The sequence below is a fragment of the Suricata suricatta genome, chromosome 16 (assembly GCF_006229205.1).
Source record: "Suricata suricatta isolate VVHF042 chromosome 16, meerkat_22Aug2017_6uvM2_HiC, whole genome shotgun sequence".
NCBI classification, from domain to species: domain Eukaryota; kingdom Metazoa; phylum Chordata; class Mammalia; order Carnivora; family Herpestidae; genus Suricata; species Suricata suricatta.
The window spans coordinates 9,133,901-9,161,674 of NC_043715.1; the positions used below are offsets into that span (position 1 = coordinate 9,133,901).

Genomic DNA, 27,774 nt, shown 5'->3' on the forward strand with positions numbered 1-27,774 from the left:
TTGACTGGGTTCTGGTAGAGCTGTCAATCAGCTTGCCACGCCTACCATGAGCAGGCATGGGGGTGGGGACATGACCCAGGCTGGCCAGTCAGGCCAGCCATCCCTCTGTTTCCGTGATTGGCTTAGGATTGACATGTGACCCAATCTGGACAAATCAGAGACTTCCTGAGAGCACCTAGTTTCTCCACAGCGCTGGTGGAGAGGAAGGTCCTCTTCCTTGTCAGCAGGTGGGGGAATGGTCGCCCTGCCTCCAGGCTGTGAAGGTGCACCTGCCGGCCCTGATCTTCCCCAGCCGGGTAAACATGCGCAGGCCACCTAACCTCTCTGAAATGTGGGGTCGTTTTCTGAAAGCAGGACTCATGCCTCCTTTCCAGGGAACTGTTTTGATCCAGTGAGGGTATGTGTAAAGTGCTCGGCAAACAGCACATCCTCAGTAAATGTTAGTTTTGTTTTTGTGGTTTGCCTTGATGTGATTTCACTCTTTGGAAATCTCTGAAAGCTGAGCTGGGAGGGTTTTATGAAAATGATTCCCTGCTGTGTGGGTCCAACGTTAGTCCTCACTCCCCGCTCTGATGAGTGGTGACTTCCTGTCTGGGAACATCCCGTGGACGGGTGTCCCACAGCCCTCATCCCCAGCCCTCTTTGTCTTCCCACTCCCGAAAGTAACACGTGTTCTTGCCTTCCCACTCAAGCCAGATTAGTAGCCACCTTAATTCATGATCAACCAAAGAACTATTGTTTCAATATTCCCCCCTCCCAATCTGTTTTGCCTCCCCAAACTGGACCGAGTAAAATCATGAAATTTATTTGAGCAAGATTTTCCATGATCTTCTCTTACTTGAGAGCATTCTCCAACAATCCCTTGGTTAATCCCTATGCTTTTAGTACAATATACGGAATCCTTGAAGGGACATTTGTGGATTTCCATAATCCAGTCTTGTTACTCTTCTGTCTCTCCTCTCAGTGCATGCAATAGCTAAAAGGACCCTTCGGTGAACCTACTCTGTGCTTTCCCACTGAGGTGCCCAAAAAGAGTTACTTGTCCTGGACAGCTCTCCTGGCCTGCTCCTGATGGACATTATTCATTAATAATGGCACTTTGGGGGCACCTGGGTGACTCTGTCAGTTGAGCATCCAACTCTTGATTTCAGCTCAGGTCATGAACCCAGGGTCAAGGGATTGAGTCCTGCATCGGGCTCCATGCTGAATGTGGAGCCTGCTTAAGACTCTTTCTCTCTCTCTCCCCCTCTGTCCCCTCCCCTGCTTGCATGCATGCACACACACACACACACACACACACACACACTCTCTCTCTCTCTCTCTCTCTCTCTCTCTCTCTCTCTCTCTCAAATTAGAAAAAAAATAAGCATTCATTACCACTCTGCCCACATAATCTCAGTGCCAAGGCAGGCGTTACAAATACACTGCCATTTGCACAAGAGATAATTTGTTTGTTATCACATCATTAAATTGTAAGCTCTTGGATGGCAGAGGCTATGTATTTCTTATTTTTCCTAAGGCACTAAAAATAGTGTGTTGGGAACATGCTAGGTATCTGATTAATGTTTGTTGAATGAACAAAAAACCTTGTTTGAAAGCATTTACCATCTGGCTTCCAGACTGGAACTTGTGGGCCGTGGTTTCAATCTGGTTACACGTACGTGGTTAAATTTGATCCTTTTAACAATCCTGGGCCATAGACAATATGATTATCCCCGTTTCAGTGGGGGAAACTCACACGCCAAATCATTTGCCCAGATTTGATCCCTGATTTGCAAGACTCCAAGGCTGATGCTCTTAATCTCGGCACATGTGGGTGCATATGCTTGTGGTGTGTTGGGGCTTTGGCTGCTCCCGAGTCAGTTGCTGTTTAGATGCCAGTTTGAATAGCTCAGGAGACATATCTCGCAGCATCTTTGCTTTGGCTGTTTACAGGGGCTCTGCTCCTTCTGCTCAAGGCAGAGAATGCAAAACCACTTACGTTGTAGACAGTCTGGCTGCTGTAACAATGTATCATAGCCTGGGAGGCTTCTAAACCATGGAAATGTGTTTTGTACAATCTGGAGGCTGGAGGTCTGAAATCAAAATCCGTGCGCTAGCATGGTCACGGTCTTGGAAGAGCCCTCTTCTGGTTGCAGACTGCCAGTATCTTTATCTCCACATGGAAAGGAGAGAAAAAGAGAGAGCAAGCTCTCTTGAGCTCTCATCAGGGCAGAGATCTCATTCATGAGGGCTCCATCCGCATGACCTCACCTAATCCTGCTTACCTGCTGAAAGCCCACCTCCCAAGAGCATCACCTGGGAGCGAGGGAGAGTCACAACATGAATTTTGGAGTGACACAAACATTCAGTCCATAACTTAATTTGTTCCCCCCACAAATAAATCTGGATGTGAAATATTGAGATCTCCATATTCTCTGTTGTTTAAAAAAGAAAAAAAGGAATCTACTGAGGGCTTCCCAAACATCCCCTTCTTCCTGGCATTAGCAAGTGGGAGTGGGAAAAGAAGCCAAGGTTGAGTGTGCTTCCCATGTGCCAGGCACTGTGCTGTGTGCATTAAGTACATCCCGCTCAGGAACAACACGCACTCATCTTAAAGACTTCACTTAAGGCTAAAATGAACAAATCAGGAGACTATAGATGCAGGTGAGGATGTGGAGATACGGGCACCCTCCTACACTATTGGTGGGAATGTAAACTGGTACAGCCGCTCTGGAAAACAGTGTGGAGGTTCCTCAAAAAGCTATCAACAGAACTCCCCTATGGCCCAGAAATAGCACTGCTGGGCACCTACCCAAGGGGAACAGAAGCGCTGATGCATAGGGGCACATGTACCCCACTGTTCATAGCAGCACTGTCAACAATAGCCAAATCATGGAAAGAGCCTAAATGTCCATCAACTGATAAATGGATCAAGAAGATGTTGTTTATATATACAATGGAATCCTACATGGCAATGATAAAGAATGAGATCTGGCCATTTATAGCAACATGGATGGACCTCGAGGGTGTCATGCTAAGTGAAATAAGTCAGGCAGAGAAGGACAGATACCATATGTTTTCACTTATAAGTTGAACATGAGAAACATAACAGAGGACCATGGGGGAGAGGAAGGGGGAAAATCGTTAGGGAGAGGGAAGGAGGCAAACCATGAGAGACTCTTGAATACTGAGAACAAACTGAGGGCTGATGGGGGAGGGGGAGAAGGGAAGCAGGTGATGGGCACGGAGGGGGGCACTTGTGGGGATGAGCACTGGGTGTCATATGGAAACCAACTTGACAATAAATTATAAAAGAAAAAAAAGACTTCATTGGAGCATTACTTCCTCTGGGTACACTTTCCTTGATGTCCTCTTGTGTCACAGAGTTGACCCCTTCTGACTTTGTGTTCCCATTTGCCCCCTAACATGGCCACTTTGAAGCTACATTGCATATATGGTGTCCACTTCTTCTCCTTCTCAAGACCTGCCTGTCCAAAATGGAAGTTGTGAGTCACAAGGGCCCCTGAACCTTTGCAGCGTGTCCAGTCCCAGTTGAGATGTGCTGCACCAAAACACACACCAGACTTTGAAGCCTTAGTATGAACGCTGGAATGTGACAAATCTCATCAGTAATCTTTATGTTGACTGTATGTTGAACAACATTCTGTATATTGGGTCAAATGAAATATTAAAATTAAGTGTCTTTTATTTTTTACTTTTTTAAGGTGACTGTTAGAAAATGTAACCTTGTATGTGGCTCATATTCACATTTTTACTAGATGGCACAGTTTTAGAATGTGAATTTCTTGAGGAAAGGTCTGTGTCTTATTTCCTTTCTATTCCAGGACCAGTACAGGCTTGTGTACCCTGTAAGTGTTCACTGAAAATCTGTTGAACAAACGTGTGGCTTCGTTAAGATCTGGGGCTCTAGCAGACCTTCTGGTCCCAGTGATGAGACCTGAAATTTGGCAGGAAGACCCCAGTGAAATAACTCATCACAGTGAAGGTTGGGGGAAGGGGAGCATTTTGAGTGTTCTCGAAGTAGAAACCGTATTCGTCAAGTCAAAAGACCACTTAACGAAACAAAAAGCAAAACAGAAGGGGTGGGGTGAGCTAATGGGACAGCCAGAATGGGGCAGTAGTTAGTAAGCCTGGAAGATGGTCAGTCGAGGGCCTCAGAAGCTTCCCCCTTTGGTTTCAGAAGAAAGAGCAAAGTCCCTGGAAGGGTTACAGTAGAAGCCATGGAAACTTTCTAGTTCCGTATCTCCCTCGCTGCTCCCATATATCCTAATGCTTTCTGTGGCTGTCTGTCAGAGGGCATTGTCTGGCCACCACAGTGTGCATGGCTCACACAAGGGGAAGGTCAAGAGCATCAGGTAATCACCACAGGCTGGTTGGAAACAGCCCTCTACCAATGATGCGTGGGAATTGACAGATAAATGTGACAACTTCCTCACCTTCCAAATGGGACAAGTTGGGGGCCCGTTTACCTCTCGCACAGTGGTAACCTGCTCAGCCACGTGCCCTGAACTGGCTTCTTCCCTTTCCTGTTTTATATCCACCCTCCCCACCCCCAGCTGTTCGTCGTGGGTTCCTTGTTTCAGCATCTCATTCTGGAGGGCCCAAACCAGGGCAGCGGGGACTGAGTACTTGGTGTCTAACTGGGCCCCCACTTTGACCCATCCCGTATCCCTCTTCCCACCGAACCCTGTATTCACTTTCGGTAATCCCCTCCACCCCCAGACTTTCATGCCACACCACCACACCTCCCCATTCCTTCCCACAGAAATCCAAGGTCATCGACTTGGCATTCAGAGACCTCCAAGCCTGGCACTGACTTCCCATCATGCCTTTCTTCTGCTCCGCTCCATTCCCGTGTGTGTGTTTCAGCTATGCCCTCCTCCATTCCTCATGCCCTTCAGAAGTTCTTCCCTCTTTGCTTCTATACACGTTTCCCTATGCGCCCAAAATGGCTTCTGAAAGGTTTACCTCCAAGATTGCCCACGCCTCATCCACAATGCTCAAAGAATTTTGTTTCCAACTGCTTGACCTCTTCCCCACACTCAGAGTTGTAAGTGAAGATGTGGATTTTAGTTTAGATTCCAGTTTTTGTTGCTGGCCTGTTTAAATGTGACAGTGCACCAACACTGCTAAGTGAGACCAGGAGATTTATATGGAGTTCCTGAACACTAATAAGAATCTATGAGACGGTTGGTTGTGCAGGCACTTTGAGGGACTTTCACTGACAATGCGAGTAACCTTCTACCTTGTAAATTCCAGGTTTAGGTATGTGGTGTTTAATTGACATGGAGTTCAGCTCTATTTTTTTGGCTTCCTGCTAAGAATATGGTAAACACACTAAAGCCTCTCTGATCAAGAATTCCTCTTCCATGAAATTTTAGCCTTGGGGATTTGCTTTTGTGTATCTCTTTGATAACCTTGAGGATATTAGATCATGAAAATGAAAATGGTTGAGATGTGAGAGTTTAAAATCAGTACTTCAGGGGCACCTGAGTGGTTCGGTCAGTTAAGCATCTGACTTCAGCTCAGGTCATGATCTCATGGTTCATAAGCCCCTCTCTGCTGACAGCTCAGAGCCTGGAGCCTGCTTCAGATTCTGTGTGTCCCTCCTCTCTTCCCCTCTCCCCCTCGCACTCTGTCTCTGTCTCTCTCTCTCAAAAAATGAATAAAAGCATTTAAAAATTTTCTTTAAATCAGTAGTTACTGAACATTTCATTGGAGGACCAGGAAAAATTCTTCTGCATATGCAAAGTATTTGCTATAAAGCAAACCAAATTCATAAACATATCCTTGAAATCAGAGGAAACAATACCTGAAGAGTTTCTGGGGAACAAAGCAAGGTAATTTGAAATGTGTCCTGTCTCACTCTTATTTAAGCCAAGAAGCATGATCGGGTAGTTAAATCATGGATTCTAGCTTGGATCAAAATCTTGGCCCCATCACTTACTAGCAGTGTGATCTTGGACAAGTGCAAAACCTTAATCTTCAGTTTTGTTACCTGTGAAATGGGTGTAATGATAAAGCCTACCTCTCAGGGCCACTGGGAGTTATTATGTATTTAACTATAATTTTTATCTATACAACTCTCTGAATAGCATCAAGTAGGTACCTTGTAAATGCCATTATTATAATCATTCCCATTATTATATGATGTCTTTAATCATTCTTTAGTGGTTTTACTTTCTTGCTTGAGGGAACTTGGATTTTTTTTCTTTTCAAAAAAAGCCTTTAGCCCCTCTTCTTTTGACTCCTATTTTCTCTCTACAGCCTTTAGTTTCTCATGTGAAGTTTCTTCTATCACATATTTTTAACTTCTTTCTTTTCTAGTCACCCACTCCTTACATCTTAATAGTGGGAATGGTTTCCCAAGGACCACGGATGTGGGGTCACTGATGCCAGGCTAGGTGATGCTATGCTGAATACTTTATTTATATATTTTATGTAAACATAATTTGCTTTGTAGGCACAATGTAACAAAAACTCTAAAGCCACAAGTACATTAGACAATGTTTCAGTTCAGTCCAATCAAGTTTAGATGACAGAGAAGCCTTCACAGTTCCTTTAAGGCAGACTGAGACTTTCTTTACATTTCCGTCAGAAAGCCAATCACGTGACAGGAAAAAGGTGCTTAAAAAATGAGAGTGCGTTACACGGTTAATTTTGGTATTTATCCTGTTCTTCACGGCACAGCTTGACCTGGATAGTCAGACTCGAGTTTTCTCTTCCCACTCTGTATTCTGAGGGGGCACAAGGGTTTCTTCTTTAACCAGTGGCCATAATTTGTATTAATCTTGCTAGCCGAAAAACCGATTTGGGGGAAGCGTGATTGTTTTTAATGCCTCTCCTCTGGCCAGAGAGTTCTCACTGCCCTTGCAGAGGACAGCCTGATGTGGCCAGTGGCTCTTGGTCACCCCAGCCCTAGAAAATGCCATTTCTGCCCAGCTCACCAGGAGTGTCACTTGGGTGGTTGTCCTCAAAACCTCACTGTCAGCTTGGTTATGGGAGAAACGTGGCCAATGATACAGCATTTAGCACACATTTTGAGGGTCGGGGAGGTAAACCTCCACATTATCTTTCTAAGTGGCCCAGAAATGAAACACTGTGAGGCTTGGGGTACACACAGATGTGAGTGTCATCTTCTGAGATACTGGCATCTCCCTACCCATCAGACAGTGGTGTCTTCATATTTCACAAGTACATTCACAATGAGGAGAAACTCCCTTCAGATAAATATTTGGCATAAATAAGTCATCAGCACAAGCTTGGGGTAGGGAAAAAAAGAATGTGATTGATGAGGTGACATTTGTTACAAAAGGACTTTGGAAATGAAAAGGTCATTGCTGGAATGCGTTGTCTTTGGGTAAAGAGTTGGATCTACCCCAAGGCTCACTGGTGGAGAGGTGGGACAATGTGGGAGCCCTCCAGGGTCTTTCAGAAAGCAGAGTGACTTGGGATTGCTAATCATGAGGGTTCCACCTGTCTCCAGCTCGGTGTGTGAGTGAAGGAGTCACCCTTTGAGCCAAAGGAGTAGGAGGAAGGAATGAGGAGCCCCCTTGGGGAGACACTGAGCCCCTTCTTCACCCTTCAGGGGAACTGTTGGCCTCATGGCAGGTCAGGTCTGGTGGGGCTGAGTGTGGGCTTTCCTAGGAGTTTAGGAGCTGGAAAACTGGGTGTGCAATCAAGTAGTTTTTGTCCCTGATTTCCCAGAAGCAGGGGCCCTGCAAAGAGTCTGCACCATAATTTTATATTTCAGAGGAGAGGAACCGCATGTTTGGCATCAGATACTGAACGTCAACTGTTTATATCGCTAGAGTTTGTTACATGTGGGAACGTGCTTTGGCAAGAAGAGAGATACTCACTGATTGTTTGCCCCAAATATGGTCTACAAGGGAGGTCTTCCTTGGGGGACCCTTGGGAAAGGTAGCTGCTCCCTACCAGGAAATGAAAATAGCAAAATCAGTAATGCCCATGGCAAGTGTGCAAATGTAGGCGGATCTCAGTACTGACTTCTGAAATAGTCCCACACGTGGTGAGTTTTCTTAAAATTAAAATATACGGGGGGGGGGGAGGGACGATTTTGCTCATGAGAAAGGAGGAGAAGTCTCTGTGGCTGGCCCTCACACTCATGCTGTTGACCATCTTCTATCCCGAAAAACCCACATCTGTTCTCCCGTGGTGATAGTTAAGAAACAGTGAAGGGATCAAGCATCAGAGGCCGAGAGGAGAGGGGTTCACCTCTGGACCATTAAACAGCTCAATGCATGTAGGAAGTTGCGTCTTAAATGGGGAGGAGGGAAAGGAGGATTTGGAGAGATCCTAAATGTGTGGGCTCATAACAACACCTCCTGGCCTACCCTCTTTCTGCCGGCCCCACAGACAAGTGCTCTTGTCAGAAGCGTGGGTGGCTGGCAGCAAAAAGTGTCATTGGCCTGAAGAGTCCTGGGGTCTGGGCAGTGCACCTGTGACAACACCCTTCAACCCAAACTCGTCTTGGCCCACGTCTGGTCTCGGAGGCACAGGGCCCGAGGGCTCGTGTTAATTTGCAAGGCTGTTGTACGAACTGTCAAGAAGGACCCAAAGATGGATGGTCATGAAGGAGGGGAGAGGGGAAGAGAGCACAGCACAGGTGGGGGAGGGACGTAATACTGCACGGAATGGGCTTGGCACTTAATTTCAAAAAACAACAGTGATCAACAGCTTTTTAGCTCAGTTGACTGCAGACAAACACGACACACAGTGGACTACAGCGTTTGTTCACGGGGGCGCGGAAGAGCCATCTCAGCTGGCGTCCCTCTTCCACGGCATCCTTCCTGGTCTCCCGCCAGGTCCTGGGTTACTGGATAAAGGGCATCCGCTCCTTGTTCTCGCTGTCACCCTCATGGTCCTCCTCCTCCTCTCCCGCCTCGCTGGTCTCTGTGCTGTCGTTGGCCATCTGCAATTCAACAGAGGGTGGTTTAGAAGGTCTGAGATCTGGCTCCTGTCCTCCCGGGGCATCTGAGGAAGTCCCTTGGAAACGACTCCTTCAAGGGCTGTGAGTTCGGGTTGTTTCCTTCCCCAGGGAGGCAATGTGGTGCTAGCTGTTTTAGGTGGGCGCCCCGGCATAAGGATTTGAGGGCAAGGGTTTGGAATTTGGGATGTGATTCCAAGGAAGCGTTGGTAGGGAGTAAGGCGATGAGACAGAAGAGGCAAGGGAGAGTACAGGACGTGTTAATAAGCAGGCTTCCGATGTGGGCAGCTGGGGCTCAGTCCTCCTGGGGACCACTGGGAGACAGTGAGGGGCACACCTTACAGTTGTCCCGCATGAAGGGGAAGAAGCCAGGGGATGGCTCAGGAAGGCATCTCCCTTGCATCTCTGGCCAGTTCTGCACATGCGGGCCATACACCCTTCTGGGGCTGGAGGCTCTCAGACGGAGGGGCCGGGTGCTGGCGCTCATAGCGTCTGACGCACAGACTGGCCGCGGTCAGAATCCGGGGCTGTCTGTCACTTACCAAGAAGCCAGGACAACAATACTCACAGATGAGTGTCTGTCTCCTTTGTGGTCTACACAGAATGCCATGTCCACACTGTGGGCTTTGTTCTAGCTAGCTCTCACCCCCAGTCCCTGGAGCAGGTATTACACCTCTCTGAGCCTCCCTTTCCTGTATGGTTACCATGGGGTAAACCCACCTGCCTTACAAAGCTGTCATGAGAACCCAGGGAAACTAAGATGATGTGTTTGAAGCATCCAGCAAAGGGCTGAGCCCGTGACAGACACTCCAGACACCCTAGTCCTGTCCACTAGCAGCCCCCTCAGCAGCCTGGGCCTCGGATTTCCACTCCTAAGCCCTAATCTAACCCCAGATCTCCCAGACCCGAGACTTGGCCTATGCTCACCACTTATTCTTTCAAACAAGAATTGAGCGCCCCTGTTCTCAGGCCTCCCCATGCTGCCTGTCCTGGAGCTGAACCTGCCCTCCTGGCCACATGCAGTGTCTTCTTCCTGGAGTGTCAGCCCGCCCCTCCCTCCCCTGATTGGTGCCTACTTTCCCTTTAGCACTCAGCCGGCTTCCTCAAGGAAGCCTTCCCAGATGTCCCTAACTGGAACAGTCCCCCCACGACGAGCTTCCTTGTAGCACAGAGAGCAGTGTCCCTTCCGCACGGATGGACGGTGTCTGACCGCTGTCCACCTGCCCCACCGTGCGAACTGCAGACACCGTGGAAGACGACCAGGTCTTCTGTTGTCTTCCTATTGTGCCCTCCGCGACCAGCACGGTGCCTGGCACACAGGAGCGCGCAGGACGCACTCTGAGAATTGTGAGCGAAGCATCGTGAGAGCTCTGGGGCGCCTGGGCGGCTCAGTCAGGTAAGCCTCCGACTTCAGGCCAGGTCATGATCTCGCGGTTCATGAGTTCAAGCCCTGTGTCGGGCTCCATGCTGACAGCTTGGAGTCTGGAGCCCGCTTCAGATTCTGTGTCTCCCTCCCTCTCTGACCTACCCCACTCATGCTCTGTCTGTCTCTCAAAAATAAGTAAACATTAAAGAAAAATAATCGGGGCGCCTGGGTGGCTCAGTCGGTTAAGCGTCCGGCTTCGGCTCAGGTCATGACCTTGTGGTTTGTGTGTTCGAGCCCCACGTCGGGCTCTGTGCTGACAGCTAGCTCAGAGCCTGGAGCCTGCTTCGGATTCTGTGTCTCCCTCTCTCTCTGACCCTACCCTGCTCATGCCGTCTCTCTCTGTCTCTCAAAAATAAATTAAAAAAAATATTTCTTAATTTAAAATAAAATAAAGAAAAATAACCATGAGGGCTCTCCCTTCTAAGTCTGTCTCCCAGACTCACCAGGGTGCCAGGGGGCCCCTGCACATTACTCCTTTCTAGCTCCTCAGCAGGAAATAGCAGGGACAGTGACCACTGCCCCGTGCGCACGGGTGGGCAGTGCACAGGGACCCTCAGCGGTGACGTGCCGAGGTGGTGGTGCGGTGGCAGAGGTCAGCAGGCTTCAGGAAAGGCCACCATTGTTCCCAGGGACGCTGGGGAGGACAGGGCTGGAGCTGCCCTCGGACACTGCAGGGTCTGGAGGAAGCAGCCCCGTCTCTGCTGTGACCCTGGGACCTGCCCCGCCTCAGCCTCACTGAGGGAAGGCCCCACCCAGGGGACACTTCACTCGTGGTGTCCCCTGGCGAAGGCACTTCCAGAGCTGTCGGCAGCGACCCCCCACACTGCCCACACACCTTATAGCCCCCGTAGGTCCTAGGGGAGGGGGAGGGCCGTGTATTCAGCGGGGCAGATTCAGGGCCCTTGACTCACCCTGAGCTCTGAAAGTGTCCATTCTAATAGAAGCAGGCGCCTCTGCAGCCCCCCTCCCGCCCCCAAGGTCCTCACCCCCAACAGCTGCCGAATGGGAAGTGACACGTTCCCGAGGAGCCTTGACCCTGTGCCACTGCCTCTCCTGCCAGGTGCTTGCCGTAGAAGGCTGCTCTGGACCCGTCTTGAGTCTCGCGATGCCCCGTTTGGCCTGACTACATGCTCCTTCTCCTTCAAGTGTCATCTCTACCCAGGCAGGCCATGGCCTGTCCCCCCCTCGCCCCCGCAGAGGCCTTCCAAACGCCCCAGGTCTGATTTAGCCCCTCCCCACATCTCTTTGTTTCTTTAGGTCCTAATGTAAAAGCCCTCCTGAGATTCAGAGACCAGGACCAAGGCAGGCTCTGAGGTCCTAACCCTCGAAGTGGCGCTTTTCAGCCCCTGCTCTGATGAGACTCCTTCCCAAAGCCCCGAGGGCCCAGCAGGGGCCCCTGTGTCACAGACACAGGAAGGAGCTGCTGTCAGCTGTCTTGCTTAAGACAATCTGTCCAGGATGGCTCTAAATGCCCTCTACTGATGGGGTAAAGCGGACTCGGTCATGTGTTCTAAGAACAACAGAAAAGCACGGAAGACCCAAGAGCCAGCCCTGGTCTCCTTCCCAGCCCCACCCCTCATCTGCCTTCCGCTGTTGGCTGGCACAGCCCTCGAGCTTAGTAAGCACATGATAAACGATGTCCCCGTCATTATCCATGACTTGCCCTTTGTGAAATGCCCTCTCCTGAAATCACCCTTCCTTGAGTGAAGTGACCACCATTCCTGAACTGCATTATGGTCACAAAAGCCAAAGAAACGCTTAAAAAAAAAAATACCCACTAAAACATGCAAAGATTTTAGTTCTTTGTCTTTTATAAATGCCTGATGCAAGTTCAAGACTTCACGGGTAAGAACAAACAAACAAACAAAAGACCCTTCCCAAGTATTTTCTTTGTTAATCCTTTCCTAGGACTTCGTATGCACGGGACACTGCTTTATGGGTACCGCTCTGACTGACTTGGGAGACCTCCTCAATCTCCAGTTTGTAGGCAGGGCTATGAAGATGGAGCGTTGGAAGAATCGCCCAGGGTCACCCACTGGACAGGAGAGCCAGGCTCCGAATCCACGCAGTACGATGGTGCCCTGGGCCGGCAGCACACGACATGGCCCCCTCCCTCCCACCACCGGCGGCCCAGCAAGCGGGTGAGGGAGTGAACTTGACATGCTTCACCCCCGGAGGGATCCCCCCATGTAAGGGTACCCTCAGGAGGCATCTTGGAGGCAACCTTCTGCTGAGGATGTGCATGCGAATTCATTAGACTTTACCAGGAATCCCTCCCACCTGTGGCAGCCACGAGGCGGCACCTGTGATAGGCACGGGTCTGTTATTCCTGTCTTTTCTGCCTGCCCTTAAATTGCTCTTGAAATGCTCGCACTGAAGCATTTCCTTTCCTTCTCAGCACGCATCCCAGCTGTGTGACTAACGGCTCATTTGCACGGTCTTTGATTACACAGGTCTCCTCCGCGATCCAGGGAGCTGCCTGCATTTCTCTCTCCCCGACCTGTGCCCGCATCTGATAGACCCTCTCGTGTTGACCTGACCGGATGCCTCTGCTGTTGACTCACCAGTGGAGTCGGGGTCTTCTCTACATCCAGAATTAACTTGCCGATGTTTCCTCGGTCGTGGATCCGCTGCATGGCCTCCTTCACCTGAGTCAGGAGAAAAACGGAAGCGCTGATTGGGTGAGAAGTTGCGCAGGTCGAAAAGCCAAACCACCCTCCGCCCACCTGGGGGCGCTGTGGCTCAAGGTTAGGAGCTAAGCCGGAGATGGTTTGGGACCCTGGTGCAAATAAATTCTGATTGTGTCACTCATGCACTCTGAGCTGTGCAAGCAACTTGGTCTTCTAGGTCTACGAAATGGAAGTGATAGCCCCTGAAATAAGAAGAAGTTTTCTTAAAAAAAAAAAAAAAAGGGGTTAGTGGGGAGGAGGGTAATGTGGCGTTCCAAGAAAGACAGGGCACATCAGCCAGAGAAATTCTGACCAGTAAAATTACTTTTCGCAAAGTCACTTGTGCCCTGTTTACCAAAATGTTATATAACTTGGATTCATAGTTAAACTAAAACGATGCATGGAACAAGGAAAATTCCCTTAAGTTACTCCTGGTTATTGGGTGGACATTTTGTTTCTACCTAAGTAGAGTTTTCTCCAGAACTAGTATTCTTCCCAGAAAAGAGGACCTAGTTTTCCTTTCAAATGAGAGGGGCTTGCCTAAAAAGCAAACATGTGCCGATCTGATTTATGCTTTGAGCATTTCACTCTGGCTGTGCGGAAAATGGGCTGTAGGGGGCGCTGGAGAGGATTAAATGAGATAATGAAAGGGCACTCCTGCCCCGTGCTTGGCATGAACGGGAGGACCTCCACATCTCTTCGTGAGATCTAAATGGAAATACAGCGTCTCTTGATTTAAAAAAAAAAGTTACCTTAGATCTAGCCTAAATAGCTTTTCCTGAAGTCTCAGCTTTTTAAATATTTTTGTCCACTCAAGTCCACAAGTATTCATTACATGTCCTTATAGGCTACATGCCATAGTTTTGTTTTGTTTTGTTTTGTTTTGTTTTGTTTTAATGTAAAGTAAGCTGAGATGTCTGTCTCTGAGGAACTCAGTCTGGGACTGATGGAGTAGTGTTTGCTTAAAAAACCAAAGCTGTCTTCTCATTTGGATAAAAACTTGACAGGACCGCTAAAATGTGCATGCTCCAATTGCTTTTCTGGGACTCATCCTAAAGACAGAATTTAAATTGTGGGGGGAAAGAACTTACCACACAAAAAATACTCAATCACAGCATTGCTTCTAATGGTAAAACACTTGAAGCACCTTCTATACCACAGAGAGAAGGTGTGGTTGAGTGAACCACGACTTCCCCATTTATCTACAGAATGGAAATACCACGTGGCTATTGACGGCTAATGACAAAGAATGTACCTCAGGGTTAAAGGCCTTGGTAATACTGCTAAATGAGAAAATCAAGATGCGTATTTTTTTTACATCCCCATAAAAACATGGACGTCCTAAAATAATCAGAAAGGGGTTGGGACACAGGGTAAAACAGTAGGAGGAATGGGTGCCTTTAACTTCAAACATTGTTATTTGGCAATATGTTATCAAATCAGTATTTAATATAAGTTAAATGCAGATTTAAATGCATCTTTGGAAAACCTAGCATTGGTTAGAATCAGCCTCTTTTATAGATTGATAGCGTCACGTGATGGTTAAATTTCCTGACCCTTATATATATGCCAATAGATTTATTTCTGTGGTGAATGATGCTTCTCAAAATGCTGTTATGTGTGGTCCTAACAACTATATCCTGAGAATGTTTAAATATCATGGCAGACAGCCTCCAAAATGGCTCCCACCCTTCCTGTTCTCCTGGCACACAGCCATGTGCAGCCCCCTTTCCCTGGAATGTGGGCTGGACCTGCTGACTTGCTTCTGACCATTAGAAAATAGCAAACGTGATGGAATCCCACCTCCAAGATCAGGTTATAAAAGACTGATTTCTGTCTTGTAGTCTCCTTCTCTGACTCCTTCTCGCTCTGACGACACCAGCTGCCATGTTCTAAGCTACCCTAGGGAGAGGCTCACACAGCCAAGAGCTGAGGCAGACCTCCCACCGACAGTCAGTACCCGTGATACCGTCGGTCCAAAAGCCCATGAGGAATGAGATCCTGCCAACAACCAGTGAGAGAGCTCAGAAGCTGATCCTTCTGAGTCAAGCCTAGAAATGAGAATCAGGCCTGCCTGATACCTTGGTTGAAGGCTTGGGAGATCCTCACCCAAAGGACCCAGCGGGACGGTGCCCAGGGTCCTCACCACATAAAGTGCGATCACAAATACTGTCTTAAGCCAATAAGTTTTAGGGACAATTTGTTATGCATCAATATATAACTAACATTCTAACGTTTCATACATAGTTCTTATCTTGTAAGATTATGTTACACCCATTTTACAGGGAAGTACCTTGATGCTCAAAGAGAAAAGCAATCTGTCAAAAGTCTACATGGCTGTTAGTGACAGAATTGTGGTTCAGACTCAGGTTTGTCAGACTTCAAAATCAATGCTTTCCTTCAGTTCCACCAGACTATGTTGTTTCATTTGATTCTCAAAGGCAGAGGAAGGTGGTAGGTAACATCTCACATAATGATTTCCCAGAATTCAGTTGTTTATTACCCTGACAAGTCATTAAGCACCTGGAAACTCCTTGGAGATTCAGAACAATTTTTGTGCTGTTTCTCCAATAAAACGGAGCCCAGGGAAACTGAAAAGCTGTTTTCTTACCAGTTAAAGCTTATTGTGATACCAGAGAAAAGCCCCCTGAAGGGCTGGCTCTAATCTGCATATATTTTTTTGGACAATTTCTTTCCGAAATGAACTGACTCCTTGGAGTTCCTTCTGTAGGGGATAGAGAAAGGGTCAGGAATCTTTCCGAGATCTGACTGAGGCAGTCTGATCCCCGGTCATGCTGTTTGAGTTTAACATCCTCTTAGGCTGCTCTTGGAGATGTGACAGAGCCCTTTTGACGACAGCTTAGAAGGAGAGAAGTGACTTTTTTCTGATCGGTTTTGTATCACATGAGGCATTTTACGTATGTTGCTTCTTTTTATCTCCACACCACAGGTTCACAGACGAGAAACCTAAAGGTGACAAATCTAAGGAATCTGTTCCCGGTCACCAACTGAAGGTGGTTCAAAACACTTGGGAACTGAGAGAGCAGGTTCCCCTTTTCAGGACCCTGGACAAGACCCAGGACAGGGCTCTGCTGTCTGCACCTCAAAACTGCCCTCACATAACACCACCACGAGGTAAGGTCTGCAAAAAAACAAAAACAAAAACAAAAAACGATGCTCCTGAAATGACAGTTTGTAACCTGAGGCAACTCAGTAGGTGACAGTGCCCAAAAGATGGTGGTTACAACTTCCAGAGAGCTCCTTGTCTCTCTTGTGGCTACCAATTTTGGTTTTTTTCCCCTAGGGGACACTTCTGCCTCAAACCTTTTCCCATTGCAGTTGATGATGGGAAAAACCTAGTAGCCCTGCACTGCCTAATGCAGTGGCCACAAGTCACATGTGGCACCTGAAACGGGGCCAGCACACACTTCAGTGTGCTCTGAGTGCAAGCCACGTGGCCAACTTCAAAGACAATGAGAGCATATACGCTATCTCATTGTGAACCATTGACATCAATCACGTGGTGAAATGATAACATGTTAAATATTCTGGGTTAAGTAAAACCTACTACTAAAGTTAACTTCTCCTACCTTTAACTTCTCTGGATGTGGCCACTACAAAATTGAAAATGTAGCTTGTGGCTCATGTTGTCATCCTGCTAGACAGCACTGGACTGACTTCTCAGGAGCTGATGTCTGTTGTCCTTTCTGGTGTCACCACTTCCTCTTACGCCTCCCTCACTCCTGCCACTGGCCACTAATCTGATGGTGACTGGGCTTCTCTGCTTCGTGCCTCTGTATACACAGAGTTCCTTCCTGGAGTGTCCTGGTGCTGGAGCTAACTCGGATTGGTCCTGGGATCTTGTTCTAGATGTGAACCCTTCCAGGAAGCTGCTGTGCACCCCCCACTCCCACCACTTGCATTTGGGGCCAAGTCTCCTTTGGGCTCCCTTGGCACCTCGGGCCAGCTATAACGTTGCCCTTTCTGCCAGCTTGGAATGTGGCCCCTCTTCCCTCCATTACATCAGACCAGCGCCGTGCAGGGGTGACAGGAAGTGGGCTGCTGATGCGCTAGAATTTCTCTAATTACTCACATTAACAAATGTAAAGAGAAACTGGCGAAATCAGTTTTAATCATCTATTTTCTTTAACCAAATCTATCCAAAATATTATCACTTCATTATATACTCCACATAATAAAGTCTTCGTGAGATATTTTATATTCCTTCTTTTTCCTTTTGTACTATGTGTCTGGAATCCAGGGAGTATTTTTCTCTTGCAATGTGTTTCAATGCAGATGAGCCATACTTCATGTGCCCGGTGACTACACATGGCTCATGTCTACCATCTTGGGAGTGCAGCTCTAGGTGGTGGGACAGTGGCACCAACCTCAGAGACCCCCGTGCACAGGAGTATTTGTCCTACGATAGCCTCCAGAATGAATAGACAGATGAATCAGCAAGTGGGATGTGGAGAGAGTGAGAGGTCACATGGCTGGGCCACACGAGAGGTTTCTGTCTCATGTCACACTTGTTCCAGAGCCCTGGCCCAGGCAGCCTCCTGTTGGTGGCCTGCTCAGTGCTGCCTGGGTGTCCCAGTGGAGTCTGTGTGTAATCAGGGCCATGGCCTCTCACACCCAGTCCAAGATGCCACTGCCAGCTGTGCGGCTGGCCAAATGGGGTCTTGGCAGATGGATTTTCCGGCGCTCGGGACTCTGCGCACACTCAGGCTATCTTAGCCAGCACTGGTCTCCTGTCTCGACAGTGGGAGGAAATTTGAGTCATATCATTAAAACCCCTCAAGATGCCACGATTCTGAGCACAGAGGTTATCTGAGCTTTTTCTGATACTTCCTGTTCCTGGGAGGCCACCTTGGTACCATCCCATGTGGGTGGCGGCCGGAGGCAGTGAGATCATCACGGAGACCCATGCTCTGCTGTGACTCACTCATGTCATTCCAGCAAGTTGCTTCATTTCTGCTCCCCACCTTCTTAATATGTTAAATGATAATACCTATTCTATCAATTCATTCATGCAGTCACTCATTCAACAGTGCCAAAGCCCTGGTCATGAGTTGTGTATAAACTAACGGATGAAATCAATAGGCTGTCTCTATCCTGAGGTACTCACAGTTTTGCTTATTAAATAGGCTACACATAACAGGAATCTCACAATTAAAACATGTGTTCTTAATTTGTTTATTTTGCCCCATGGACCTCAGCCTAGAGTTGAGCCTGTGCCATAGGTTCATGCTCCAACAAAGTCTACTGGTATTCAAAATGGCATGCAAGCATGGCCTACAGGAAAAATGTAATGGGTTCAGACCATGTTTGCAGAGGAGCAGTACCTATGGTCATTCTTATTTGTCTGCAAAGGAACTAGGAGAGATGGGGTTTCTGAAAGCCTGGGAAGACAATGGTGAGTAAACACCTACAAGATTCCCTGCTGTTATGAGGCTTATGGTCTTACGGGAGATGTAGACCATCAAAGAATGACTCGAATGAATGTCAGATTGCCACTTAATAATTCTAACATGGTGTTATGAGAATGTGGATGGGAGTTTGATCTGTTTGGGAGGATCAGGAAGGGCTTCCTTGAAGAAGTGGCGGTGGAGCTGTGGCTTAAAGGATGAGTAGGAAGTAACTGAGACAAGAAGGGAGAGGGACCTTCCCAAGGAAAGAGGGTAGAATGTGGTGCCCAGTGGCCAGTGGGTGTGAGGACAAAAAGCAAGAGTGAATGCAGGGCAACGTGCTGGTAGGTTGGGGCCTTTGGTACTATATTCCAAAGAGTTTCCAAGGATGCAGTGGCCCACACTGACCAAATGGTCTAGAATATCTACGTCCAGTCACCTTCTAACTGAGTAGTCAGTTTGTTCACACTTGAGTAATAAAGTTAACAATGCTCAGTCTTTTTTGGGATCTCATTTAATGTTTCATGATATTCAATTTCCTTTTGAATGGTGTGAAAGGCACAAAGTCATTAGGGTATAAATGATGCCACTTAATAATCAAAGCATTTGGCTTGTGCTATGAATAATAATAAGCCTAGCCACCTAAAACAGGAAAAAAAATGAAGATGGGTTATTCCATGGATCACTGTGCCTATTAGGTGATAAACTAAAAGGTTTGAAAAGGAAGAAATGAGTAATACTATAATTAAGAAGCACACCTACCAATGTCATCTATGAAGATTACTCACATTAACAACAGCCATCTTTGGAATGGCTTAAAATACAAAGGGGGTATTGAAAAGTAGCACATTCATTGCAAACAGACTTGGAATCTGGAATTTCTGTCAAATAACTCTAGGGGTCTAAAGTGAGTTAGCCATCAGATTTTGACCTAGATGGAAGAATGGCCATGTTAGGGAATATAGATCGACCCACTTGGGAAAAGAGAGGCAAGATTCAAACAGCCAACTGCTTTTTTGGACCAGTTGCACAGAAGGTCTTTGCAATAAGGCAGGGTGTGGACTATGGAGAAAGGGAGGGGACAAGGATGCAAAGCTTAAGGAGATGCTCACTCTCAGGGGTATGTAGGCACTGGATAAGCACCTGAGAGGAATCCCTCCTTAATTCTTACCCCCGTCACATCTCTTGCCCCACCCCAGTTCTGGTCCTCACGGATGGCTATTATTTTTAAAGGAAGGGAAACACAAAGCAGCTTTTAGAAGTATCTGCTTGGCCACTGAACAGCCAATGAGGATGCTCCAAGAGGCTTTTTCAAGAGGCCAGTAGCGGAACTCTGGCTTAAAGGAGGTAAAGAACATTCTGCATATGAGTAAGATGGAAGGCAAAAAACAAGATGGTAGAATCTGGATGGAGTGATCGGTCCTTCTTCCTTCATTGGTACCTTGATGACACGGACTCAACCATGCTCATGAGGGGTGCAAATGAATTAAATACTGACCCAAAAGCCAGAATGTGCTGCAGAAATCTGCAATCCGTAATCAAGCCCAACTATATATTCTTATCCTATTATATTTTGAACTAAAGCAAGAGATGAAAAACAATCTAGTGAATTGCCCCCAATGTCTGTTTTATTTTATTTAACAGTGTTTCCCAGTGCTGGATTTGGATGGTTGAATAGAACGGAAGTGGACACTCAGTGGATGCTTATTCAAACATGAGAGTGAGGTGCTGGGGAGGAAGAGAAAAAGGTGCAGGAGAGGAATCCTATTCCATGCAAAAACAATTCTGTCGTATAGTGTGTAAGAGGGACCTCAGAAATGTGATGGGGCACAAAAAAGGAAGCCGCTTGGGGTGATCAAGGATGAAACCCAAGGAAGTAACTCTCTGAGATTTGAAGGTCGACTAGAAGGCTGTCACTCAGTCACTAGAAGGACATATAACTAATCCGGGGAAATATTGTTCAACTCAAAGAATGAGTCACTGATGGCCACAAGAACACAGAGGGTGATGATGAGTTATTGAAAACCCTCATGAATTGCTTAAGCTCCTCAAGTGCACTGGACAAGGGTAAAAAATAACCTGAGCCCCCCACCCCCCCCACCCCCGCTCAGGAAAATTCCGCATGAGGATGGCAGAACTTGCAATATATAATTCTGACTGGTCCTTGCTTTGCATCTTTTAGCAAAGCGCCTCCAACCAGGAGATTCTGTATTTGTGCTCACAGGACTCTGGTTCCTTACTAAGGATGTAACTACCTTGCTTCCAGATAATATGGTCACTGATTGATGACTACACTGTTCCATGGTGGCTGACGGCTTTCTGCCGGAGGCAGACTTGAGTTTGTAGGAAAAGGTCAGAACTCTAAGGAGGCCAAAGAGACCCTTCAAAATATTGAAAGTTCTCAAATGGGCAGCCATGTTTTTGAAAGAATGACAGACCTGATGACATTTAGAAAATTACCGTTTAGAAGGCAGAGGTGACCTTTCTTGAGGCTTGGAAAGAAAGGGCTCCCTTGCAGGTGTGTGGGGACATCTTTAGTACCTAAGGGAATTGAGCCATGTTCATTATGGCATCGACATAGCTGTAGCTTAGACAAAAGTGAGGCGCCACGGGTGCCAAATGAGCAGCAGCCCCCAGAGACGGATATGCCTGGAACAAGTTGTCTGGATAGTGAAATGGCCCAATATCAGGAGCGGAAATCAAAGAGGGGTTGTGTTTGTGCTCAAGGTGCTTACGAAGTGCTTATGTAGAAAGCCAGTTTCCCCACCACATGACTGAGGGCAGTTTCCTGGGGCACCTTGGTGGCTCAGTCAGTTAGGTGTCCAACTCTTGGCTTCGCCTCAGATCATGATTTCATGGTTTGTGAATTCAATGCTGAAAGCACAGAGCCTGCTTGGGATTGTCTCTCTCCCTCTTCCTCTGCCCCTTCTCTACTTGATCTCTCTGTCTTTCTCTCTCTCTCAGAAATGAATAAGCTGAAGGGGGGTTTCTTGAGGATCCCCCCCCCCACTTAGAGAGAAGGACAGGGCATGGCTAGAGACCTTGGACCTGGCCCCATATTGACAGGAGTCCCCCCTGTCCATACAATGCACTGGGAGAAGGCAAGAGTCTGAAGGAAAGAGCTGTATTTAAAACTCAGGGAAATGTAAGGGACAAGACAGGGGCGGTACCTCCGTGGGGGGGGGGGATGGCATCGCTCATTATCATCACAGCAGCTGACATGACGAATGAACCCTTAGCAGGCGCTGTCACTGAGCAAAGCACCTGATAGGCATGACCTCACTTCATTGCATCAACCCTGTGAGATAAGTGGCAGTTTGTCAGACTGTCAGTCACCGGTACATAAAAATATTTCCCTTCCTTCCGGAGTCCCTGTGGCTCGTGGAGGAGAGTGGAGATGAAAGTGAGGTTTAGGGAGAGGTAAGTGGCTTGCCCAGTGGAGAAGAGCCAGGGTTCAAACTGAGCCCCGTGTAACTCAGCATTTAATGCATCGCTGCCAGTCACACATGCGTGGGATGGAGTGGGAGACAGGAAGGCAGGCTGCGGGGCCCTGGACACTGCATTGTGGGACCAGGGATGGGCTGTTTCCTCTGCACTTGGTTATGCACCTTGCTTGTCCCTTGGTTATAACACTCATTCCATTCTCTCTTGAAGACTCTCAACCTAGAGCTATTGACATCCTGCGCCAGGTAATTCTTGGATGTGAAGAGCTGTGCTCTGCATTGCAGGGCATTTGGCAGCATCTCTGGCCTGTCCTCTTTCAACGCAAGTGTGTCTCCCCACTTTGACAAAGGAAAATGTGTCTAGAGATTGCTAAATGTCCCGTGGAGGGCAAAGTTGCCTCCCGTTGAGACCTGCCTTATTATCGAGGCATATTCTTCATTTTGGCTACTGTAAATAATACTGCAATAAACACAAGGTCTAGGGGTACCTCTATCTTTTTGAACTAGTGTTTTTTTGTTTTGTTTTGTTTTGTTTTGTTTTCTTTGAGTAAATACCCTGTAGTGAAAATACCAGATCCTATGGTAACTCTACTTCTAATTTTTTTGAGGAGCGCCCAGGATATCATGCTAGGTAAAATCAGTCAGAGAAAAACAAATACCATAGGATTTCACTCAAATGTGGAATTTAAGAAACAAAACCAACCAAGAAACAAAGAAAAAGACAAACAACCTCTTTTAAAACACAGAGAACAAGCTGGTGGCTGCCAGCAGCCAGTCATTGGGAGGTCTCGGCTCTCATCTCCCTGCACCTCAAGCCCCCACCCTGCCCTGGAGGATGATTTTCCCTGCCTCCTCTTTGGTCTGAGGCTCCAGTTTTTCCACGCCCCAGTCTGACCTCTTTCTGCGGCCAGAGCCATGATTATTGATGGATACTGTCGTTTGTCCTTCATGTCCCCGATGCTGGGACCACGCTGTAAATTCAGTAATGAGAGTGATAATAACAGCGATTTTTGACGGCCAACACTGACCAGTTAGCACATGATCTTAGTACGTGCTAAGTATCAAGTGTTTCTCATGGAATACTCCCATTTGCTCCTCATGAGAACCCTATGATGGATGTGCTGTAATTATTCTCATTTACATACATGAGGAATGAGGATCGGGGAAGTCAATTAACCTGCCTGAGGTCACAGACACAGCAGCCAGAAGAGCTAGGATTTTTGATCGAGGCGGTTTATGAGATATCGACAGGCGAAACTATTATGTCTGGGATTGCCTTCGAATAACTCCAAATAGTGGGCTGGGGAGGGAGCAACCAAAGGAAACGAAATTGACCAAACAGTGATTGATGCGGAAGCTGGGTTGATGGGCAAGTGGATGGTGGATGGGGAGGAGGGTCAGTATTCTTTTGATACTTTTGAATGTGTTTGGAATTTGCCAAAAAGTTGATAAAATATGAACTCTGAGCTTTGCTCCCCAAACAACAACTGTAACAAAAGTTGCAGCATCTACATGCTCAACTGTTACGCCATTGTTAGAAACCCAGTACCTGTTGGATGATGCTGTATCGATGGAGGGCTTTGGGTTCCTTAGAAACGGGGTGTTCTCTTAGAGAAGTTCAAGGTGCTTTTTTCATCGCCCCAGATGGAAAAATGTATCCTTTGAACCAAACAGCCCAACTCTGAGGAGGTAATAACTTCCGGTATTGACCACGTGTCAGGCCACATTCAGGGAGATGAGTGCACACAGTCCCTGCCTAGGCAAGCCTGTGGCCTCTATAGGGGAAAGGCCACCGAAATGCTCCACTGCAACAGAGCGTGGGAAGAGCTATATTGTAGGTATGAATGAAGAGGCATTCGAGCCAAGAGAGGAAATGACTCAATTTCGAGAAAAATAGCATTTGTGTTGAAGGAGAGGGAGGCAGCTTCCGGGAAGAGAAAATGCACACACTTGAGGCAAGAACACAGTCCTGGAAGGGGGTTATGGCTCATTCAGGGAACTGAGTGTTAGTCAGGGGGACACTGTGCTCTTTTGTGGGGACAGCCTGTGGGACAGGCCTTCAGTTGGATGCAGAGGGAGGTGTATCCCGGCAGGTGGGGCACCGGACAAGGACAGGAGACCAGTGAGAACTGGGAACTAGAGATACTGGTGAACTAGGTGATGCTGGTCAGGTGGAGTTGACAAGATGGCCGTGGGATGTGGAGATCTGCTGTTAAATCCCACTTCGCCTTTAAGACCATTTCAGGCTGTTTCTGGAAGCAATATAATTCCCCCAAGGGTAGAAAGAGCCTCTAAAAACTGACCTGTGTTTTGAAAGATTCTCCATCAAGCAGAGATGAGATCTGAGGTAATTTGATTTATCTTCATCCATTTTAATTAGCCTTGGAAACAGATGACCTTGCTAGCCCTGGAACCTTCCTTATGTCAGAGTCTGTGTGACGCTAAAGTCTAATTTCTAATTATCTGTGCCCGTTCACTGAAGCTCGCGGGGGCATTTGGGGGGCTAGCCTCTTCTTTCCTGCATCTTTCTTGCTCGTCTGTCAGCTGAGTTTTTTTCCTTCAAGCACCAAAAAATACCTATTAGCCTTGAGAAGTGGGTCGCCATGGCAACGAGACGGCACACAGACTCACAGACAGGGGAGGAAAGTAGGAAGATGAGGAAGGTGTTGTCCATCAGTCTCCCATTCCTCCCCGGGGGGGGGGGGGAGGCGGGGGGCGCTGCCTCAGCCAACGGGTTGACACGTAGGGATGGCATGTCTGTGCCACCATTGCTCCAACCTGGGGTTCGCTGGGATGGCTTTCCGACACCAGCCATCTTTTCGGGGATGGTGGTGGATCTGGGAAGATCCCCCTAACAGAAAAAGGGGTTTGGTGGATGCTGGGGAGGAGGGTAGCAATTCACCCACACTAATAAAAAACCGAGGTCATCTCCACACACAGTGTAGGACACGTTTGTAGAGTCTTTAAAAAGTCTTTAAAAACACCTTGCAAAACCTTTCAATTTCTCCGATTTAGTAATTCCACTTCTAGGAAGATAGCCCAAGGAAATAAGCCTACAACTGGGATCATAACAGGGAAAAAAATATATTCAAAATGTCTTTTAGGGGCTATAACAATCCAAAGGAAAACCTAGATGTCCAGGAAAGAGGAAACAGTTGAGTGAACTCTGATAGATTCATTTGTTGGAATATTATGTGGCCACAATAGGTTAAAATGCTTAAAAAGATTCTCAGAGTGGGGAAAACAGTCTGCAAAGTTTTTTACGCAGTATGATTATAATTTCTAAAAAATGTTAAACCCCCGAACCAGAGACTAGTAAAACCAACCCCCAAATACACAAAATGTAAATACTGGAAGAAATAAAGCAACAAAGTACAACTACGAAAAACACCAGGGTTGGGGCACCAACTCCACCCTGCACCCTGCAGAGAGTCAAAAATCCACCGAACTCTGGACTCCCCCAGACTTAACTTCTAGTAACCCACTGCTGACCAGAAGCCTTACCAGTCACAGAAACAGTCAATGAACACGTAGTTTGTATGTTACATGTTTCATATACTTACAAAAAAGCTAACTAGAGAAAAGAAAATCTTAAGGAGGAGAGAATGTGTTAACGGCACTGAACTGTGTAAAATCTGCGTGTAAGTGGGCCTGTGTGGTTCAAACCCACATTGTTCAAGGGTCCGCGGTATACACAGGGTTACTGTTGGATGATCAGGAAATGGATGGGGTTTTTTTTTTCCTTTTTTTTCTTTCTTTAAAGGGGCATGTTTTTAAACGTCTCTGCTGATTATGTGTCATTGTTCCTACTAGAAGAAAAGTTTTAAAATCTCTATAATCTGGAATCAGCCATGTTTCCAAGTGAATGAGCTGATAATGTTAGTGCGTGCAGGTGTGACAGGCCACCTATTACACTTATTTTCAGGCTCTTCTTTCGGCCAAAGCAATTCCAGGCATTGTGGGAGCTACAAGACCAGATGACAGGACAGCTTTGCCCTACAGATATGATAGGCTAGATCTGTTAGCTTCCGGACAGTTCTCTTTGGGAGTGCTCTGAACTCTGGGTTAGCACTTGACCAACTCAGACAATCTGTATGACTACACGGCGCACAGTCCTGTGCACGATGCAGAATCTGTAATTTGCCTTGTCATCTTTCATTACTTGGGACTCCGTGCAGGCTTTAACGACATCATCCCGTGGATGGAGAAGGCTTGGGAGAGCGTTCAGTTGATCTCGGCGTGTGTGCAGGTGGAATTATGCAAAACCTGCCCCCGTGAAGGTCCCATCTGCCTGGATTCTTTGACTTTCCCACTGCTCATCAGTCTGCAGAGTCTTGGCACAAAAAGAGAGGCAGGTACACCTGCCTCCCAGCCACCGACAGCTGTTTAAAAAACTGAAATAGATCCAGAATAATAATGTGGACAAAAATAGCTATTTGAGCTCTGATTATGTTAGGCAGTATGACGGCGAGAGTAATGGGAACACCTATGTGTTTCTGAGCATCATAACACGCCGGCAGCACCGGCTAACGGGTCACAGGCAGCACCTCCTTTAATCTTCACATCAACTTTGTACACAGCAGGTGCTTTATTTCTGCTTTACAGAGGAGACCATCAAGAATCCTAGAAGTTAATATGCTCAAGGTCACACTGCTAAAAAAAGTGGAAGAGCTAGGATTTTATTGAAAAAAATTTTAATGTTTATTTTTGGTAGACAGAGAGACAGAGCATGAGCTGTGGAGGGGCAGAGAGAGAAGGAGACAAAGAATCTGAAGCAGGCTCCAGGCTCTGAGCTGTCAGCACAGAGCCGGATGTGGGGCTCGAACTCCTGAATCATGAGATCATGACCTGAGCCGAAGTTGGATGCTTAACCGACTGAGCCACCCGGGTGTCCCAAGAGCTAGGATTTAAAGAAGGGAACCAGGGTACTTCAGATGTATGCTATCATCGTCATTTAGTGCTTCTGACAAGTCTGAGACATGGGGGGCACTGCTGCAGTTTTTAAGGATGAGGAAACCAGCCGAGAGAGGATGAGTAATTTTCCCAGCATCACACAGCTAGTGGGCAGCATGGCTAGGATCAACCCCAGCTTGTGTCCAAGCAACCCTGGAGCCTACTTCCTGCCCCCTCCGACAGCACAGAGGCCCGGTTACCCGGCAGAGAATCTCGGGCAAATACTTCATTTCTAACACTTGACATTGGACCCTGTCCACAGCAGATGCTTAACAAGATTTGTTGAAAGGTTGAGTACATGACAGATAGATGCTGAGAAACTCTAAGCAAGACAGTGAGAGAGGTCAAGGTGCATCCATCCATCCATCCCAAACAAGACAGCCAACCGACCAAACCAACATGTCTGAATCTTTATCAAAGCAGTGCTGTACAAGGGTGTTCGTCGACACCCTAACCGTATTTCGTGCTCTGAGTGATTGGTTTTGCTCTTTCAGAAACCAGGTGCTGCTCCATGGGGCTGCCCTGATGGGAGGCGCCTTTGAATGTCACATGGAAGGCAGTCATGGGAGACAGTAAAGTGAGAGGCACTGTCAGAAGACGAAGGAAGTGCCGTTGCAGTCTTGGAAAGAGGGTCCTTCACCCTGGGCACAGAGTATGAGGGGTAGTACAGTCCACGGAGGCGGCACCATTCCTTCTCAGAGAGAAGAATCCAGAGAGTCTTCCAGTATCCCAAGAGAATAAACACACCTCCCAGAGTGACCCAGATCACTACCTCCTTAGAGTGAGTTTTACAGCCTTGGCCCTGGCGGCATTGTGGGGCGGATAGTTCTTTGGGGGTGGGGAGCGAGCCTGTGTGTTACAGGCCTATGTTCACGAGATGCCAGTAGCATTCCCCGGGTCGTGAGGAGCAAACACGCTTCTGGAC

General features: G+C 47.4%; 1 protein-coding gene across 1 annotated transcript in view; it reads right to left on the reverse strand.

Annotated features, from left to right (window-relative positions):
• Positions 1–6,408: 6,408 nt before the first annotated feature.
• VAT1L (vesicle amine transport 1 like) overlaps positions 6,409–27,774 on the reverse strand; it is a 120,941-nt gene continuing 99,575 nt past the window's right edge. The window contains exons 7-8 of the mRNA XM_029924216.1: positions 12,941–13,024; positions 6,409–8,935 (exon numbers count right to left, since the gene is read on the reverse strand). Coding sequence (XP_029780076.1) covers positions 8,837–8,935; positions 12,941–13,024 — 183 coding nt within the window. The 3' untranslated portion in view covers positions 6,409–8,836. The remainder of the gene's footprint in view (positions 8,936–12,940; positions 13,025–27,774) is intronic.